The sequence below is a fragment of the Plasmodium relictum genome (assembly GCF_900005765.1).
Source record: "Plasmodium relictum strain SGS1 genome assembly, chromosome: 13".
Lineage (NCBI taxonomy): Eukaryota > Apicomplexa > Aconoidasida > Haemosporida > Plasmodiidae > Plasmodium > Plasmodium relictum.
Genome location: NC_041691.1, coordinates 382,739 through 401,041, shown reverse-complemented (window position 1 = coordinate 401,041; position 18,303 = coordinate 382,739). Strand labels below are relative to the sequence as shown.

The 18,303-nt window shown below is 17.5% G+C and overlaps 4 protein-coding genes across 4 annotated transcripts; 1 reads left to right on the top strand and 3 right to left on the bottom strand.

Annotated features, from left to right (window-relative positions):
• Positions 1 to 1,093: 1,093 nt before the first annotated feature.
• PRELSG_1309500 (conserved Plasmodium protein, unknown function) lies at positions 1,094 to 4,471 on the bottom strand (the record flags this gene model as incomplete). Its single annotated transcript, XM_028678615.1, has 1 exon — positions 1,094 to 4,471. One exon carries the CDS (start codon positions 4,469 to 4,471, stop codon positions 1,094 to 1,096), a length of 3,378 nt encoding a protein of 1,125 aa, XP_028535743.1.
• A 1,015-nt stretch (positions 4,472 to 5,486) lies between these two features.
• Positions 5,487 to 9,302, bottom strand: IF2c (translation initiation factor IF-2, putative; the record flags this gene model as incomplete). The annotated part of the gene is made up of 1 exon (XM_028678614.1): positions 5,487 to 9,302. One exon carries the CDS (start codon positions 9,300 to 9,302, stop codon positions 5,487 to 5,489), a length of 3,816 nt encoding a protein of 1,271 aa, XP_028535742.1.
• An 829-nt stretch (positions 9,303 to 10,131) lies between these two features.
• Positions 10,132 to 13,626, top strand: DBP10 (ATP-dependent RNA helicase DBP10, putative; the record flags this gene model as incomplete). Its single annotated transcript, XM_028678613.1, has 1 exon — positions 10,132 to 13,626. The coding sequence occupies one exon, from the start codon at positions 10,132 to 10,134 to the stop codon at positions 13,624 to 13,626; it is 3,495 nt and encodes a 1,164-aa protein (XP_028535741.1).
• A 740-nt stretch (positions 13,627 to 14,366) lies between these two features.
• Positions 14,367 to 16,582, bottom strand: PRELSG_1309200 (conserved Plasmodium protein, unknown function; the record flags this gene model as incomplete). Its single annotated transcript, XM_028678611.1, has 3 exons — positions 14,367 to 16,202; positions 16,426 to 16,464; positions 16,568 to 16,582. The coding sequence occupies 3 exons, from the start codon at positions 16,580 to 16,582 to the stop codon at positions 14,367 to 14,369; spliced, it is 1,890 nt and encodes a 629-aa protein (XP_028535740.1).
• Between the last annotated feature and the right edge of the window lie 1,721 nt (positions 16,583 to 18,303).

Below are 18,303 nucleotides of genomic sequence, written 5' to 3'. Positions count from 1 at the left end.
AAAAAAGGTGAACAGTTTTTTAATATAACGTTTTCCAAAAAAAAAAAAAATATTAATTTAAAATTTTTTTTAAAATTTAAGAAATTAAAAAATTATGTTTTTAATATTTAATTTAAAAAATTTATATTTAAAATATAAATATAAATATATAATATATATATATATATATATAGAAATGCCCTAAGCTTAAAAATTTATTGAGGGTTTTATATAGATATTTTTATACTATTTTTTTCAATTTGAAAAATTATTAATTTTGATTGAATTCTTTATAAATATTTTTTAATTTTTTTAGGAGATTAAAAGAAAGTGTCTTAATATTAAAAAATTTCATTAATTAAATACTAATATTTTTTTTCTATTTTTTTTTTTTTTTTAATCTTTTTCTTTTAATATTTGTTAGCAAGAAATTATAAGAAATAATTAAAATTTCATTTACTAATATTTTTTTATTATTTAACAAGCTTATTATTTTTTTATCAAAATTTTTTTTAAATTCAACTATTGTTAAAAGAAAATAAATTAAGCTCGATAAAAACAATAGAATTTATAAAAATATATTGCATTATCAGGGATTACCTAATGATTTTTCTAAAGTTATATAAATTATGCTATATTTTTTAATTGAAAAATGGAAATTTAAAACAAAGGAAAGGATGTTAGAAAGGCAAAAAAAAAAAAAAAAAAAAAAAAAAAAGATTCATAGAATAAATCATATATATTAAAATTATGTAAACATTAAAATATTAAAAAAAAACAAATATATATAATATTTTTCACTAAAAATAGGTCTAATTTTAACACTATTTAATACAAATAAGTATTTTATATTTTTCTTCACCATAATAATATATAGAGATGAAGAAAAAATAAACAAACAAAAAAAAAAAAAGAAAAAAAATATTAAATAACAAAAATTCATATAGTGAATCACAAACCAGAAAATTAAATAAATGAAAATAGATATTAAAAAAAAAAAAAAAGCATAAATGGATAAAGATATCTATAGGAATTATATTTCTTTATATTATATATATATATAATATGATTTAATAAAATAATAAAAATGAAAAATAAGAATTTCCTTTTTTAATTACATTTTTTTTATTTTCCATGTATTATTATACAAAAAAGGATCAAATATTTGCCTTGAACTATCTCTTCTTAATTTTTTATTTAATGATGGTAACGCATATTTAATTTTTCGTTTTCTTCTAAGATCGTATTTTTTTATATTCATGTTTTCTAAACTACAGACATCACTTTTTATTTCCTTAATTGGGAATAATAAATCATCAGATACATGTGAGCTATCTAAATCATTTAAAAATGTGTCAGCATTATTTTCATAATACTTTTGTTTATTTAATATTTTATTTTTTTTACTATTACTAACAAAATTTGATGATTTTTTTTTAATTTTTTTTATATTATTTTCCTTAATACAATTTTTCTGAACAATATTTTCTATTCTCTTTCTTCTTATATTTTTTTTAACTTTACTTTCTTTTTTAAAAATTTTATGTGATTTACAAGCTCTATCATTTTTAAAATTTAAATTTTCACTATTTTTCTCAGTTATATTATCATTTTCTAAAACATTATTATTGTTTTTATTAATATTATTGTTAATGTTGCTCTTATTTACACTAATGCGCTTATTACTATTGATTAAATCATCATTAAAACTGTTATTGGTATTTTCTGTATCAGTAGCAGTTTCCCTTATTCTTTTTTTTTTTTTTTTATTAATTTGTTTTATTTTATCAAATGGATTATTGAATTTACTATAAGGCAGTAGTGATGGATTAAAGTTAATGTCTATATAATTTGATGATAAAGTATTATTCAATATATTCTTATAATTTACGATTTTGTATAAATTATGAAATTGATAATGATTATATTTACTAGAATTATTATCATATTTTTCATTTGTTATATCAAAGTAATTATTTTTATGTTTCTGAATATTATTAGAAGAGATAATGTTAGATGAAAATAGATCTGATGAAAATGAATTTGATTTGTAATTATTTTTTTTGTGATCAAATATGTTCGTTAAATTGGTATCTGAAATGTACGATTTTTTTTTTGTTATATAATCATGCGACAAATGTTTTCTTAATATATTATCATTATAAGCATTTATATTATTTCTATTATATTTGATTCTATTAAAATGATTTAAATTATGATTTTTCAATGTTTCACTACTATCATTAATATTGCATAATTTTTCTTCAATTGATGGAATACTTTCTTGTATGTTCGTTTCATTATCATTGGTATTTTCATAAGAAAAACTGTTATTCACATAATATTTATTAATATCATTATAATTCATGTGATAATTCAAATTCTTAAGCCACTTGAAATAATTAGCTTTATTATTTATATCACAAGAATTAAAATCTTCATAATTTTTTTTTGATATAAAAATAAAAGGAAAATTAGAGTTACTATTTATTTTCTCTGTTAATAATTCATTGTTTAATTCCTCATTTTGTAAATTAATTAAATTATATTTGTCTTTTATTCTATTAATTGAATGAAAGTTGGAATTTATAATGCTATTTTTATATAAATCATTTATACTGTTAAAGCTTTCTAAATGATTTTTGCTATTCGCTAATTTGCTTTGATTTTTTATTTCATTACAATATTCACTTTTACCATTTAAAGAATTATTATTTCTTTCATATAAATAATTTTTATTTATAATATTATTACTGTATGCCATATGATTCATTTTATTATACATAGAATTTGCCATATGGTATTTTTTTTGTTGTTTTTCAGAAAATTCGGGAAAATTGTTTATCTTTTTATATACAAAATTTGAATTTTTCATTTGTTCATTATACACTGTAGTATTTTTATTTAAATTATTCCCTATTTGATAAGGTATAAATAAATTACATTCCAAATCTTTGTCGTTGTTTGAATAACCTTTTTCATTTTGTATATATCGACTATTAAAAAATAGTGAATCATTTTGTAAACTGCATAATTTATTATCCTTAAAATTATTTAATATAATATTTTCATAATCCTTTTTTTTTTTTCTTAAAATTTCTGATAATATTTTATTTTCTTGAGATAGTTTTAGAACATCAATTTTAGCTGAATTCATAGAATTATCTGAAAAATCAAGTTCACCAAAATTTTCTGATGATGAATCTTCATTATTCATATCAATTTTGTTAATTATTAATTCCTTTTTAAATTTTTCTTTTTCATATTTATTTAGGGGAATTTTATTATCATTTTCTAAATTGATTGATTCATTATATTTTCTAATCTCCTCTAAACCTTTTGATGATTCCGAATTTTTATCAATTTCCAAATTTTCATTTTCTGAATTTTCATCTATTCTTGAATTTCCATTACTTTCTAAATTTTCATCATTTTCTGAATTTTTATCAATTTCTAAATTTTCATTATTTTCTGAATTTTCATCTATTCTTGAATTTCTACTATTTTCTAAATTTTCATCATTTTCTGAATTTTCATCTATTCTTGAATTTCTATTACTTTCTAAATTTTCATCATTTTCTGAGTTTTTATCAATTTCTAAATTTTCATTATTTTCTGAGTTTTTATCAATTTCTAAATTTTCATCATTTTCTGAATTTTCATCTATTCTTGAATTTCTATTACTTTCTAAATTTTTATCATTTTCTAAATTCTTACCAATTTCTGAGTTTTTATCAATTTCTAAATTTTCATTATTTTCTGAGTTTTTATCAATTTCTAAATTTTCATCATTTTCTGAATTTTCATCTACTTTTGAATTTCTACTACTTTCTAAATTTTCACCTTGTGAATTTTTATATATATCTGAACTATCCAATCGCAAATAATTTTTTAACTTAAAATGTCTCTTTAGTAATTTAGCTTCTCTTAATTTTATAATTTCTGTATTATTTGTGTTTTCATCAGTACAATTTATTATATTTTCAGACGAATTCTTCAATTGAAATAATTTCTTCAAATGGTGTTGAACATTTTTTATTTCAGATTTTGCACCATTACATTTCTTTGTAAAATTAAAATTATCTAACAAGAAAATATCACTGTTGAATTCATCATTTTTTTTTGATGAAAGTTTCTTTAAATTATTTAAGTGGTTTTTATTTTCAGTAAATATGTTTTTTTCATTATTTTTTTCAATTATACGATTGTCTAATTTATTACATAATATATTATTTAATATATCAGTATTAACAAAATTATTTTTGGTTTTTATTTCATTTTTTAATGTATCATTTTCCTTAACTAAATAATCATTTTCTTTTTTAGAGATTTCTATAGAATTTTCTATATCATTTATTTTATTTTTTAATATAATAACTGAGTCATATAAATGATTATATGAAAATTTCATTTCACTTATAATACTCTCATAAAACGAAATAATGCAAAAAATATCATTTTTTACTCCTAATTGTTCACATAATGGTATCATTTTTTTTTTTTTTTTTTAATTAAATATACATAAACATATATTTTTTATTATTTAATTGATATTAAAGTATTATAGAACACTTCAAATAAAAAATTGCACATCATAAAAATAATCATAGAATACAAAAAAATACTAAAGTAAAAAAAGAATAAATAAATAAACTAGAAACAAACAAAGAAAAGACAGAAAAAAAAAAAAAAATAATTAAAATAAAAAGAAAAATATAAAATATATCTAAAACTATTTTTATTTCTTTTATTTAAATCTAATTATAGTTTTTATAAAAAAATAAATATAAAATTTAAAATGTTTTAATATTAAAACTTTTATTTATACTAGTTGCATCTACTGAAACAAGTTTAGGAAATTGGAACATATAACGAAAAAAAAAAAATTTGAAAAATATAACATAGAAAAACTAAAGTTTTAATAATTTTTAATTAAAAACTTTACATTAAATCAATTAAAATAAATTTAGAAATATAATAAGTTAGAACAAAAAAATAAAAGAAAAAATATAATGATAAAACCAAAAAAGAAAAAACATGCATTTATATATTCAAAAAGTAATATACAGAAAGAAAAAAAAAAAAAACTAATAATAATCATCATGTATGTACAGATTAATTATTTATGAATATAAATTTTTCATTAATAAATGATTATAATTATTAACATAAATAATGAAGAATAGTTCACAAGAATAATATCCATATAAAAGATTAGTATAAAAAATTATATATAATTAAAAACTTTAATGAATAAAAAGCTAAATATTGAAGTAAATACTTAAGAATATTCTATTTGGAAATAAAGAAAAAATATATGTTCATATAAATTAATAAATTTTAAATATATATATATATATATATATTTTTATTTTTTTATTTCTTCGTTATTAGGATTATAATATTCCATTTGTACTTTAAAATTTGTTTTGTTTATTTTATAACTCATTAATGAAAATGTTAAATTTATCATTTATCTTATTTTATTTTTTTTTATTTTATTTTATTTAAAATGATAAATCAAATGTTTTTATTTTATTGAAAAGAGGTGGTCGAGTAGCTTTTTTATAAGCGATAATTTCATCTCCAGTTTCAAAATTATCGTCATCAATATTAAAAATAATAGCATTCTCATTGTTTGTTTTTGTTAATTCAGTAGTATTCTGCTTATTTTTTTGCATAGAAAGAATAGTAATTTTATTATGTATAACTTTCTTATTTCTTAAAATTGTAAAATAATTTTTTATATTACAAGATCCTTCCTTAATATCAACTGATATAACTTTTTTTTTTGCTTTATTTTTTTTTAATGTGTAATATCCAGTTTTAGTTATAACCATTTTTGAAACTGTTTCATATATATACATTGAATCAAAATAAAAATTACAAATGTTTTCAATATCATTAAATAACTCATAAATAATGTTATGATTTCTTAAAATAACATTATTATTTTCAATTATATGTTGTATTTTATTATCTATATCAATATTAAATGCAATTAAAAAACAAGGTTTTACATGCTCGCAATATTTTAAATCATTGCTATTAAATGTTCCAATTCCTTTTTTGATAATTTTAAAAGGTTCCCATTTCTCTAAAAATTCATTTGATGCTGTTTCATCACTTAAAATATTCTTATTGACATAATTTCTATCAATAAAATTATTTATATAGCAATACTTTTTTTTCTTTTCTTTCTTGTTATAATCATTTATTCCTTCTATTATAGCATCAAGACTACCTTGATCACATGTTTTTATTATTAAATGAACTTGAGGTGTTTTATCTGAAATAATTGTTGACATGTTTTTTTTTTTTTTCTGAACTTTTTTTTCATTTACATTTAAATCATTTTTTTTTATATTTTTCTCATTTGTAATATTAGAATGTTTACTTTCATCAAAGGTACTATTATTTTTTCTTTTTTTTTCATCTGTTAAAAAAATCTTTTCTTTATCATTGTCTAAATAATAATTATTGATTAACTTATACTGAGCTATTTTCAATTTATATTTTGAAATTCTTTGTGCACTTTTGAGGTTACTCATTTCTAAAATTAAATCACCATATTGAATATTATCATCAGTAAATGATATAGAACATGTTATTTGAACAACTTCTGAAGGATATGCTTCTTTTACTACTTTTCCATCACAATTGGTAATTTTTTTAACTTTTGTATAAGAATGGCCGATCAACAAGTATGAATTTACTTTTAATATTCCAGATTTACATATTACTGTTAATGTTTTTCCTTTAACTGCATCAACTTTTTTTTCTAATAAATAAGCCGAACATAATATTCCATAATCGCACATTAAATTTAATTTATCACTAACATTTAATATTGTTTTCTGCAATAAATCAATATTGATATTTTTTTTTGCTGATATTGGAATTAAAGGAGTTTCACCATTTTCTAGTTCCGTTGCAATATCATAATTTAATAAGGATTTTGAAATTTTATCTAAATCACAATTATATTTGTCAATTTTATTTGCTGCAACTATTAAAGGAATATTATATTTTTTAGCTAATTCTATGCATTCTATTGTTTCACTCATTATTCCATCATCAATTGAAATTACTAATATAATTAAATCAGTGCATTGAACACATCTTTGTCGAATTTTTTTAAAAACAGAATGGCCTGGAGTATCTAGAAATGTAATTTTCCTATTAGTTTTTTTATCTAATACTTCAAAAGCACCTAATTTTTGTGTAATTCCTCCTATTTCATTCTTAGCTATATTAGAATTTCTAAATTGATCCAATAAGGTAGTTTTTCCATGATCTACATGCCCTAAAATAGTTACAATAGGATTTCTTTTTTTTAAATTTATACTACTGTATTTTAATTTATCTAATACATTTAACTCTTCGCATATTAATTCAACTACTTCTTTTTCTAATCTTGTATATTTATTGACATAATCATTGTCCAAAATGTATTTACATACATTAATTATTTTTTCTTTTTCTATATTTAAGTGATGGCTTAATGAATTAACTGTAATATTATTACTATCTAAATATTCGTACTGTCTTATAGAATTATTATTTTTTTTTATCGAATAACTATTAAAATTATATATTTCATTTTTTTCATCTTTATTTAATATATTTTTTTTTTTATTTATATTGTATTCTTCATTCTTTTCTTTCCCAGTTATATTAGTGATATTCTCACATTCCTTATTTTCAACAATATAACTTTCATTACTGGTTTTATTGGAAAATGCTATATTTTCAATATTTTCTATTTTTTTTTTTCTTTCTTTTAAACCAAACAATATAGAAGAAATAGAGGAATTTTCATTATCAATTTCTGAAATATTATCCATATTTCTATATAAAGATGTATTATTTATTTTTTCAAAAATTTTAAGATCATTATTATAACCACTTTTTTTCTTTTTCACATCTTTTTCTATATTTTTATTTTCTTTTTTTTTATCATATATTGTATTTTCTTTATCATCTACAGTGCTTTCAATTTTTTGAATTTTCATTTCTTTAAAATTATCATTAATATTATTACCAAGATAATTTCTACTTAAATATTCTGAATCATTTTTATTTTCTTTAACGATCATTCCCCTAAAATTATTACTAATATTGCTGATAATATTATTATTAAGTTCTTTATTTAAATCTTCTAAATTGTTTTTATTTGAATCAATATATTTTTCCTTAAAATTGATGAAAACACCATTTATAGTATTATTAACCGTTTTTTTAGTCAAATCTTCTACATTATTTTTATTTTCTTCAACTTTATCTTCTTTAAAAAAAGAATTTGTATTGGTTAAATTCATATCTATTTTTATACTTTTTATATTATTATTAGATTTGACAAACTTCATTTCTTTAGTACCATGTTCTTCAGAATTTATATATTTTTTCTGATTTAAATTATCAGCATCACACTTAGAAATGCTATAAGAATGTTCACTATATTTTTCACTCAAATTATCATATATATTATTTTTAAATATATCATCTTTATTAATTTTTAAATCAAAATAAGTATCACCAATAGTATGATTCAATTCATTTATATTTTTATAATCAGTAGAATTATATGATTTTATATTATTTTTCTTACTACTTATATCATAAGCATTAAAATTATACAAAAAATCATCGTGTTTTTTATTAGTACTATTATAATTTTTCTTTATGTTACCATTTTTTACAATTGAACTTTGTTCATCTGCTTTGTTCAAGTTCATATAAAAATTATTTTTATCTAAGTGGCCAATATTTTCTAAATTGCTTTCTTTTTTATTATAATTTTGTAAAAATTTATTCATATATTTTTCTTTTAAATGGGTATCATAGTAATTTACGTTAGTAACAAAAAAAGAATAATTTTTTGAAAATTCTTCTTTTTTAATTTCTTTTAACTGCTTTAAAATATCATTTTTTTTTATTTCCTCTAAAGATCTTTTATTATCTTTTACATTATTTTTTTGCAAATTATTATTAATATAATTTTTATTGTTCCCATTAAAAAAATATTTCAAATTTATTTTTTCATTTATTTCGTTAAATGGATTTAAAGCTAAAGAATTTATATCTAATTTTTTACTAGGGTGTATATTATTTAAAGAAATTTTTTTGCTTTTATTTAACTCTTTTAATTCTTTATCATATTTTATACAATCTTTTAAAATTCCTTTTAATTTTTCTGCTGCTTTTCTTTTAAATTCATTATTAAATATTTTTCCCGTTTTTGTTTTACTACTACTATTTAAAACATTTTCGTATAACCATATATTGGGATCCTCAAATTTTTTTATATTTAATTTATTCATATTAAAAATAACTTCCTATACTTAGATTATTGTAAGAACATTTTGTTTCTAATTTCTTTTTTATATCTTTTAAATATACGAACTAAAAACTAAAAAATATTTTTATTAAATAAATCGAATATATATTATCATATAAAAATTATTTAAAATAACTAAAATAACATAAAATAATTTTCATAAAAATATTTCTTATAAATTTTTAGATATATATATATATATATTTTTTTTTTTTTTGGCAAAAAAATACCAATAATTAAAAATACATTGCAAAATTTTTTTTCTTTTTTTAATTTAAAATATATTGATAAATCAGTATAAGGATTATAGAATAATTCAAAAAAAAAAAAAAGTAAAAATATAAAAATTCAACGATGACAAAAATATGTTCTCTTATAAAACAAATATAATAATTAAATTAAAAAAAAAATTAATTCATTTTCTATAATTTTAAGTTTTTAAAATTCGTTAAAAAAGTTATAAAGATTATTTTTTTTTAAGATAACTTTTAAAATAAAAAAAAATTATATTATTTTTATTAATTAAAACTTAAAAATAAAAATTATTTCCTTTTAATAAAAGGAAAAGATTTAAAATACATTATTTTTAAAAGAATTTTGTAGAAAAATGCTAAAAGATGTAATAAATTAAAATATAATTTAAAAAGAATTTTAATTTTTTATTTAAATATATGGGAATATATATATTTTTATTTTTTTTTTTCTAAAAGTAGCTAAGAAACTAATTAAATTGTAAAAATAAATGTTCAAAAAAAAAAAAATAAATTTATAGATAAGAAAAAAATATTTTTAAATATTGAGAGTTTACAAGAATGAAAGTTATTAGAGGAAAGAAAAATAATAAAAAAACTAGACAAAATAAGAAAAAGTTTAATGGAATCAAGAAAGTTACAAAAAATAGTAGAAATACAGTAAAAAGCAAAATAACAAAACAAGACAAATTAAAAAATAAGAAAATTAGTAAAGTTAAAAAATTAAAAAATGTTTCAAAAAATTATAAATCAATGAAAACACAAAAAGAAATGAAAAAAAAAGAAAATAATGATTCATTGAAAAGTAAAAGTAAGATAAAAAAGTATGATTCAGTTAACAAAAAAAAATCACAAAAGGGAAATAAAAGATATAGTTGGTTATTTGAAAATAAGAAAAAAGAATCTGTTAGTGATAGCAACAGTGAGAATGAAAAAGATACAGGAGATAAAATAAAAAAAAAAAAAAAATTTGTTTTATATAAAAAAAGAAAAAACAATAATAAAAATAAAGTTGTTTTAAGTTGCTTTCAAATTTTGGGGTTAAGCGAAAAAATGTGTAAAAGTATATCAACTAATTTAAAGTATAATAAACCAACAGATATTCAAAAATTATGTATACCCAAAATTTTCAGTAGAAAAGATGTTATATGCGTTAGTAAAACAGGTTCAGGAAAGTCACTTGTATATTTAAGTACTTTAATAGATATATTAAAAGAGCATAGTAAATATTTTGGGATAAGAGGATTAATAATTTTGCCTACGAAAGAATTAGTTATACAGATATATAAATTAGCAAAAAAAATTTGTTGTAACTTTTTTAATCTGAATATAAATATAATAATAGGTGGGGTTAGTTTAGTACGACAATTTGATATTTTAAAAGAAAATTTGGATATTTTAATTTGCACGCCGGGAAGATTGAGTTTTATTATTGAAGAAACGAAATTAAGTTTAGAAAAAGTAGAAATACTAGTAATTGATGAAGCTGATAGATTATTAGAGCTGAATTATTATAATGATATGAATCTTATATATAAAAATTTAACTAATAGTTCTAAGCAAACCATATTAATTAGTGCAACCTTGCCAACAAATGTAGAAGATTATTTTAAATTGAAATTAAATAATCCTGATATTGCTTATGTAAATTCAGATAATATGATAAGTGATCGGTTAACTTTACATTTTTTATTTTGTAGATCTTATGAAAAATATGCTTTACTTCTTAAAATAATTTTGATATTTAAAAATAAAAATTTGGGAAAAACTATGATATTTTTCTGCACAAAATATCACATATTATTTTTTAGTAAAATTTTAAATTATTTGAAAGTACCCCATTCTGTGTTATATGGTAATGCTGATACTTCTTTTAGATTTCAACAAATAAATAATTTTACAAATGACCAGAAAATTCAATTTTTATTAGTAACTGATTTAGCTTCAAGAGGAATTAATATAGCGTCAGTTAAAAATGTAATCAATTATAATTTACCATTTTCTTCTAAACTTTTTATACATAGAATTGGAAGAGCCTGTAGAAATAATTTTAAAGGATATGCTATATCTATTGTAACATATCAAGATATTTTATATGCATATGAAATATGTTTTTTTATTGGAAAAAAATTAAAATTTTTTAAAAAGGATGAAAGTGATGAAAAAGAAGAAATTGAAAACAGTCAAGTAAATTTGAATAATGAAAAAGGAAAAATTGAAAATAATCAAGAAAATTTAAATAATGAAAATGAAAGAAACGAAGAAAATAATTATAATAAAATAGATGAAATTAAGGCAAGGAATGATGACGATATATATGAAAGTAAGATAAAGAATGGTAACGAAATAGATGAAGGTGAAATCAAAAAAAAGGATGATAAGAACACTAGTGATATTATATATTTAGGGACATTAGATAATATTAGTGATTACGTAGAATTTATTGAAAATTTAAAAAAATTCGATAGCGAATTAATTTCACTAAATAAAAGTATTTTAGCTTCCTATAAAATTTATTTTTCAATGCGCCCAAAAGTTTCGAAATATGCCAGTACAAAATGTATTAATAAAATAAAAAAAATGGGAGGATTGTATAAATTATGTCTATTATATCATCCAGATACAATTTACAAAGATTCTTACAAGAATGAGTTTCATAATGAAAATGAAAATAATAAAAGTTTGAGTGTTACAAAAGAGGTAGATGATATTTTCAATAACTTAATAAGTTCTCTAAAAAAAAATGGAAAAAAGGAAGAAGAAAATGTTAAATATTACGAAAAAAAGAATTTTATAACAGAAGAAAATAATCAAGAACAACATAGTACATATAATGAAATTTTACCAGGAAAAGATGAATTAAAAAAAAAAAAGGAGCTTTTCATAGAAAATAATGAAATTATTAATAAATTTGACAAAAATGAGAAAAATAAGTCACATAATGAAGTATTTTCATTCTTACATAATTTTCAAAATAATGATAATAATAAAATAAAAAGTATATCAGAGGAAGTAAAAGAGAAATTAAATAAGCTAAAAGAAAAGAGTGAAAAGTATAAATATAATAAAAATAATTACTTGTCAAATGATATAAATGAAATAACGTACTCATTTGCTTTAGGGTTATCTGAAGAAGAAAATGATATTGAAAATTACGAAAAATGTAATGAAAGCTTTTTACTAAATAGTAAAAATGAAATAAAAAATGAAGAAAAAAAAAAAAAATTAAGTAAAAGAGCATTAAAAAAGATACCAAAAGAAAAAAATGGAATAAATAATATAGAAATGCCTAAGAAAAAACAAGAATTTTCTTTTGATGATATTTTAAAAAGAATAAATGAAAAAAAAATAAAAAAGGATACTAGTGCTTTTAATTTGCAAACACCTGGTTATGATTTACCACCGGATGAAGAAGAAGAAATGAATAAACAAAGATTTATAAAAAAAAATATTTGGGATAAGAAAAAAAAGAAATTTATTTTGACAGAAATAGATACTTTTCAAAATAAAGTAATAACAAGCAAAGATGATGGAAAAAAAAATTCAAAAAATGATATGAAGACTACAAATATTTATCAAAAATGGGTAAAAGCAACAAAAAATAGAATTAAAAAAATTGGAGAATTAGAAGATGATAACGATAAGAGATATAATAAAAAAAAACATATAAACAATATAAATAGAAATGAAATTCAAAATATTGAAATAAATGATAAAGAAAATAACTTAAATATGTTAAAATTAATGCATCCAGAGATAACTGAAGCATTATCAAAAAATATAAAATTAACGAAAAAGCAACAAAGATTGTATAAAAAATATATAACAGGAAAATATACAAGTTCTAAAGAAAAAAATGAAAAGAGTCCCCATTTAATTGCCAAAGAGAAAAAAAAAATGTTACAGAAAAAATTAAAAACAGACAAAAAATTTAGAAACAAATACTTAAAAATTAAAAAGAAAAAGCATGAACAAAAGTTACAACAAAAACAAAATTTAAAAAGTGCGAGATCCAGATCACTAATTATTATAAAAAAAAAAAAAATAAATAAATAAATCCTTTTTATTGTCATTTTGTAGAATAAAATTTATCATAAAATTTTCAAATTTTTCTTTATTATCATTAAAAAATATAAAAAAAAAAAATAAAAACTTCAAGCCTAAATTAAGAAAATTATATATATAATTAATTTGTTAAAAATATTTTAAACTTTTTGCTTTGTTTGATTATTCATGTTTAAAAAAATAAAATGTATGCTTATTATACTTTTAAATTTTTGTTTTGTATTTTTTTAAATTAATAGATAAGTTTTATTTAAAGAATAAAAAAAAAATAATTTAAAACTAATTAAAATAACTTTAAAAATGAATTTTTATATTTTTAAATTTCCTTTTAAATTTTCAATATAAAAATTTACAAAAAAAAAAAAGAAATTTTAATAAGACATGGTAAAATAAAAATTTATATATTAAAGAATATTACAAAAAAAAAAAAAAAAATATTAAAGAATTATAAATTTTTCTAATATCAATTTAAAACATAATTGTATTATTTATATTTTTTTTTTTTTTTACTTTTTTTTGTGAAAAATTTTATATATCAAATATATTTTAGAATCCCTTGTACTCTTTTTATGTAATAGACAAAGGATATAAAGTTTATTATAGTAAAAATACAATTATTCAATTTTTTATATTTTTATAAATTCTGTTTTTTTAATATTTTTATTTATTTTTTACATGAACTTTTTTTTTTCGATTTTCTTGAATTTTTTTTTTTAGGAATTATAAAAATATCATTTTTTGGTATTTTTTAAATAATTTTGCAAATTAATTATTCTCTTATCAATATCATTGAAAGATATATTTAATATACTAGATTCTTTTAAAGGATTATTATTTGTTTTATATTGAATATCATTCTTTTTTAATTTTTCCTTTTTTTCATTATCATTTTTTTTTTTACGATTACTATCACTATTACTACTACTACTACTACTATGAATAGAAAAATTATAAAAATTGTTGGGTTTCGATATCAATTTATTATTTCTATTTTTTAACTGTTCTAATTTCTTTATGAAATTTTCTTTTAATTCTAAGTCTATTCCTTTTTTAAGATTTAGTAAATTATTTTGTTTTTTTCTTATTTCTTCTTTTTCTGAATATGAAATTCGTGTTTCAATCTGATTAATATTATTATAGAATTTAGAAGGTTTTTTACTATCCTTATTTTTTAGCTTAGTAATACATAATTTTTCCTTAATACTTTTTTTTTTTGTTGTATCTTTTTTATTACATGTGCTAGATATATTTTTTTTTTTTTCTTTCTCTAAATATGTTTTGATTTTTTCAATAGAAACTGTGCTATAGTTTCTCTGAATGTTTTCATTAACATTTTCCATATTTACTATATCATTAGTAGTATTAATATCATTTTTTTCAATTTTACTAATTTTTTTATTTTTTAAATTATTTTTTTTTGAATCATCATAAGAAAGTGGCAATTCAATAATTTTACAACCAACATTTTTAATGTTTCTTTTAATAATGTCTTCTTCACTTTTTTTTTTATTATTAGTTAACTTACTTTTTTTATATGCATATGAAGAAGAATATTTTTTATTTAAAATACTTTGGTGATGATTATAATTATATATATCATAGTTATAGTTTTTTTTTATCTCCTTTACATTTAAATTATTTGATGATATTTTATTATTGTGACTATTATTAAATTTATCTGTATAATTTCTATTAAAGGAGAATTTCTCGTATAATTTATTTTTCTCTATATTTATATTCTTATTAGATAAAATACTTTCTTTCGAATTATAATAATTTTTTATATCTTTTGAAATTATGTTATTAATTTCATTAGATAAATTACGAAAATTTTTATTATTAGAAATGAGATGTTTTTTCAACCCAAATTTAGATATAGAAGAAAAACTTCTATTAGGAAAATAACTTTTCTTTTGAATATCAACGTATGAATTCAATTTACTTTTATATCCCATACAACAAGAATTATTATATTTTTCCTTATCATTATAAAAGAAATTGTTTGAATTGCTTTTCAGTGAATTTTTTCGAAGTGTTATTTTATTATTATTGTAATCAGTATATGTATTGCTACATGAATCATAATTCTTAACACTCCTTCTTCTCGAATTATGTATACTATCATTAATACTTCTTATAGAAAAATTTCTAAATTTTATATTAGAATTAATACTTTTAAGAGGATTATTATGATTAGTAAAAGAATTTTGTTTAAAACTTTTTTCAGAATTATTAATATTATATTTGCAAAAATTATTTTGTAATGAATTTAATTGTCCTTCATAATTTCTTAAGGAAAAATTTCTCTGATTTCTTAATATTTTATCATTTTCTATTACATTTTTTAATCTTATAACTTTTCTTCTTAAATATTTAATCTCTATAATGAAATTCATTTCTTTTATTTTATAATTCTTTATCTCTTTTCTCAATTTACAAATATATGCTTTTAATTGATCCTTTTTTAAATACTTCATTTCATTATAATAACCATTTGACTCATCTCCTTCAGAAGTAGCATTAGTAAGTAAATCATACGCATCCTTTGAACTATTTCTATAATTTAACTACACAAATAAAATTATTTTTATGTAATATAATTTCATATATAAAATAATTTCAAAAAAAAATATTATGTGTATGTATAAAATTAAAAGAATGTTTCTAAATTTCAAGAAATAAAAGAAATAAGAGTTTTTCATAGACAAAAAAAAAAAAAAATTAATAAATATATATTTTATAAGATGTACAATAAATTATTTGAATGAAAAAATTTATTCATCTTTTAACCTCTTCTTTCATTTGTCTGAATAACTCTTTAGCTGATCCCTTCAAAAAAAAAAAAAAGAAAAAGAAAATAAAATAAATAATATTTAAATTATGATATATTGTAATATTTATATAGTACAAAGTAATTAATAATTATAAATACTTTAGCTGCATTCATTTTTATATTATTAGAAATACAAAATATATATATATGATATATGTATATATAATATATATATGCTTCATTATAAATTTCTATTAAATTTTTTATGCTCCTTCATTTTTTAATTATTTCTTTGAATTTTTTGTAAAATTTAAAAGAAAATACTATAACGAAAAAAAAAGAAACATAGAAAAAAATTAATTTATATATATATAAGGACAATTATATTTCTTTAATTAAAAAAAAAAAAAAAATGGAACAAATAAGGAAATACATATTTCTTTTATTTAAACAATAACTACTAAAAAAAATAAAAAAATGAAATTAAAATCCCATAAAATTGAATGAAAACCTTTTTTAATAGAATTAGTAAATTAATTTATTATTTAAAAATATAAATGTGCTAGTATTTATTTATGAATTCATTTTATAATAAAACTTTTTTGAAAGATAATTTAAAGGAAATTTTTTTTTTAAATTAGAAAGAATATTTTACTATGAAATATAATATTCCAATTTCGTCCTTATATATTTTTAAGTCATTTTTCACTTTATTGTATTAATTTGTTAATATTAAATTTCCAAAGAAAAAAAAAATAAAATAAGCAAAAGAAAATAATTAAAAAAAAGCTAATATAAAATTATAATAAAAGAAGAATATTTAGACAAAAACAATTAAGTAAATTATGAAAAAATAGAAATAAGTTTTATAATTAAATACATAATAAAACAAAAATAATTCTATATATTATAGTAATTCTTGATTTTCTTTTATAAATTCTAATAGTTAACTAAATAAATACATTGTGTTACTGCATCCATTTAAATTTTATAGAATAAAAAAAGAAACTTTTTTATTAAATAAATTAGAAGATCATATGTAAACATTCTAAAAAAAATTACATTTTATGCATTTCTCTTTTTATTTTATTTTTTATTATTATAATATCTTAATACATCTTTTACAAGAAAAAATAATACAAAGTTTAATTTTTATTTAAAGACTATATAATATTTATAAAATTTAATTATACTTTTAATTTATACTCCAAAAAAACTTTCACATAGATGATAATTAATAATAATAATATGAGTGAAGAAAAAATAGTATAATTAAATTTTTAATAGAAATAGTAAAAACTCTAAAGAAATAAAAAGTTTAGCTGGTTTTCCCTTGACATTATTTCAATTTCAAGAGAAATAAAACAAAAGAATTAAAAATAAAAAAAAAATATTATTTTTTTATTGATAGGGATAAACTATTCATTTTGTGTTATATAGAAATTACCAGAAGTTAAAACTATATAGTTATTATCCATATTTAAAGAATTTTCATTTTACATATATTACTAAATTTTTTTTTCTGAATATTTTTTCGCTATCTGTTATTTATGGAATATTTTTATTTTTAACTATATATATAATGTAGTTTATTATTTAGGAATACATTTTATTTACTATTTAGATTTTTTTTTTTTTATTTAGTTAATATAAGCTTTTTTTAGATGCTATTTCTTTTTTTTTTCAATATTATATAATTATATCGAATATTCAACGTGCATTTTTAAAAGAAAAATGAGCCAAAACATTATAACTGTTTTTTTATCAAATTTTAATATATTTTTTATTATACTGTATTATAATCACCCCTTAAAACTCTATAAGAAATAAATTTGTTATAAAAAAAAAAAATAAAAAAAAAAATAAAATATACATATATATATATATAATTTACA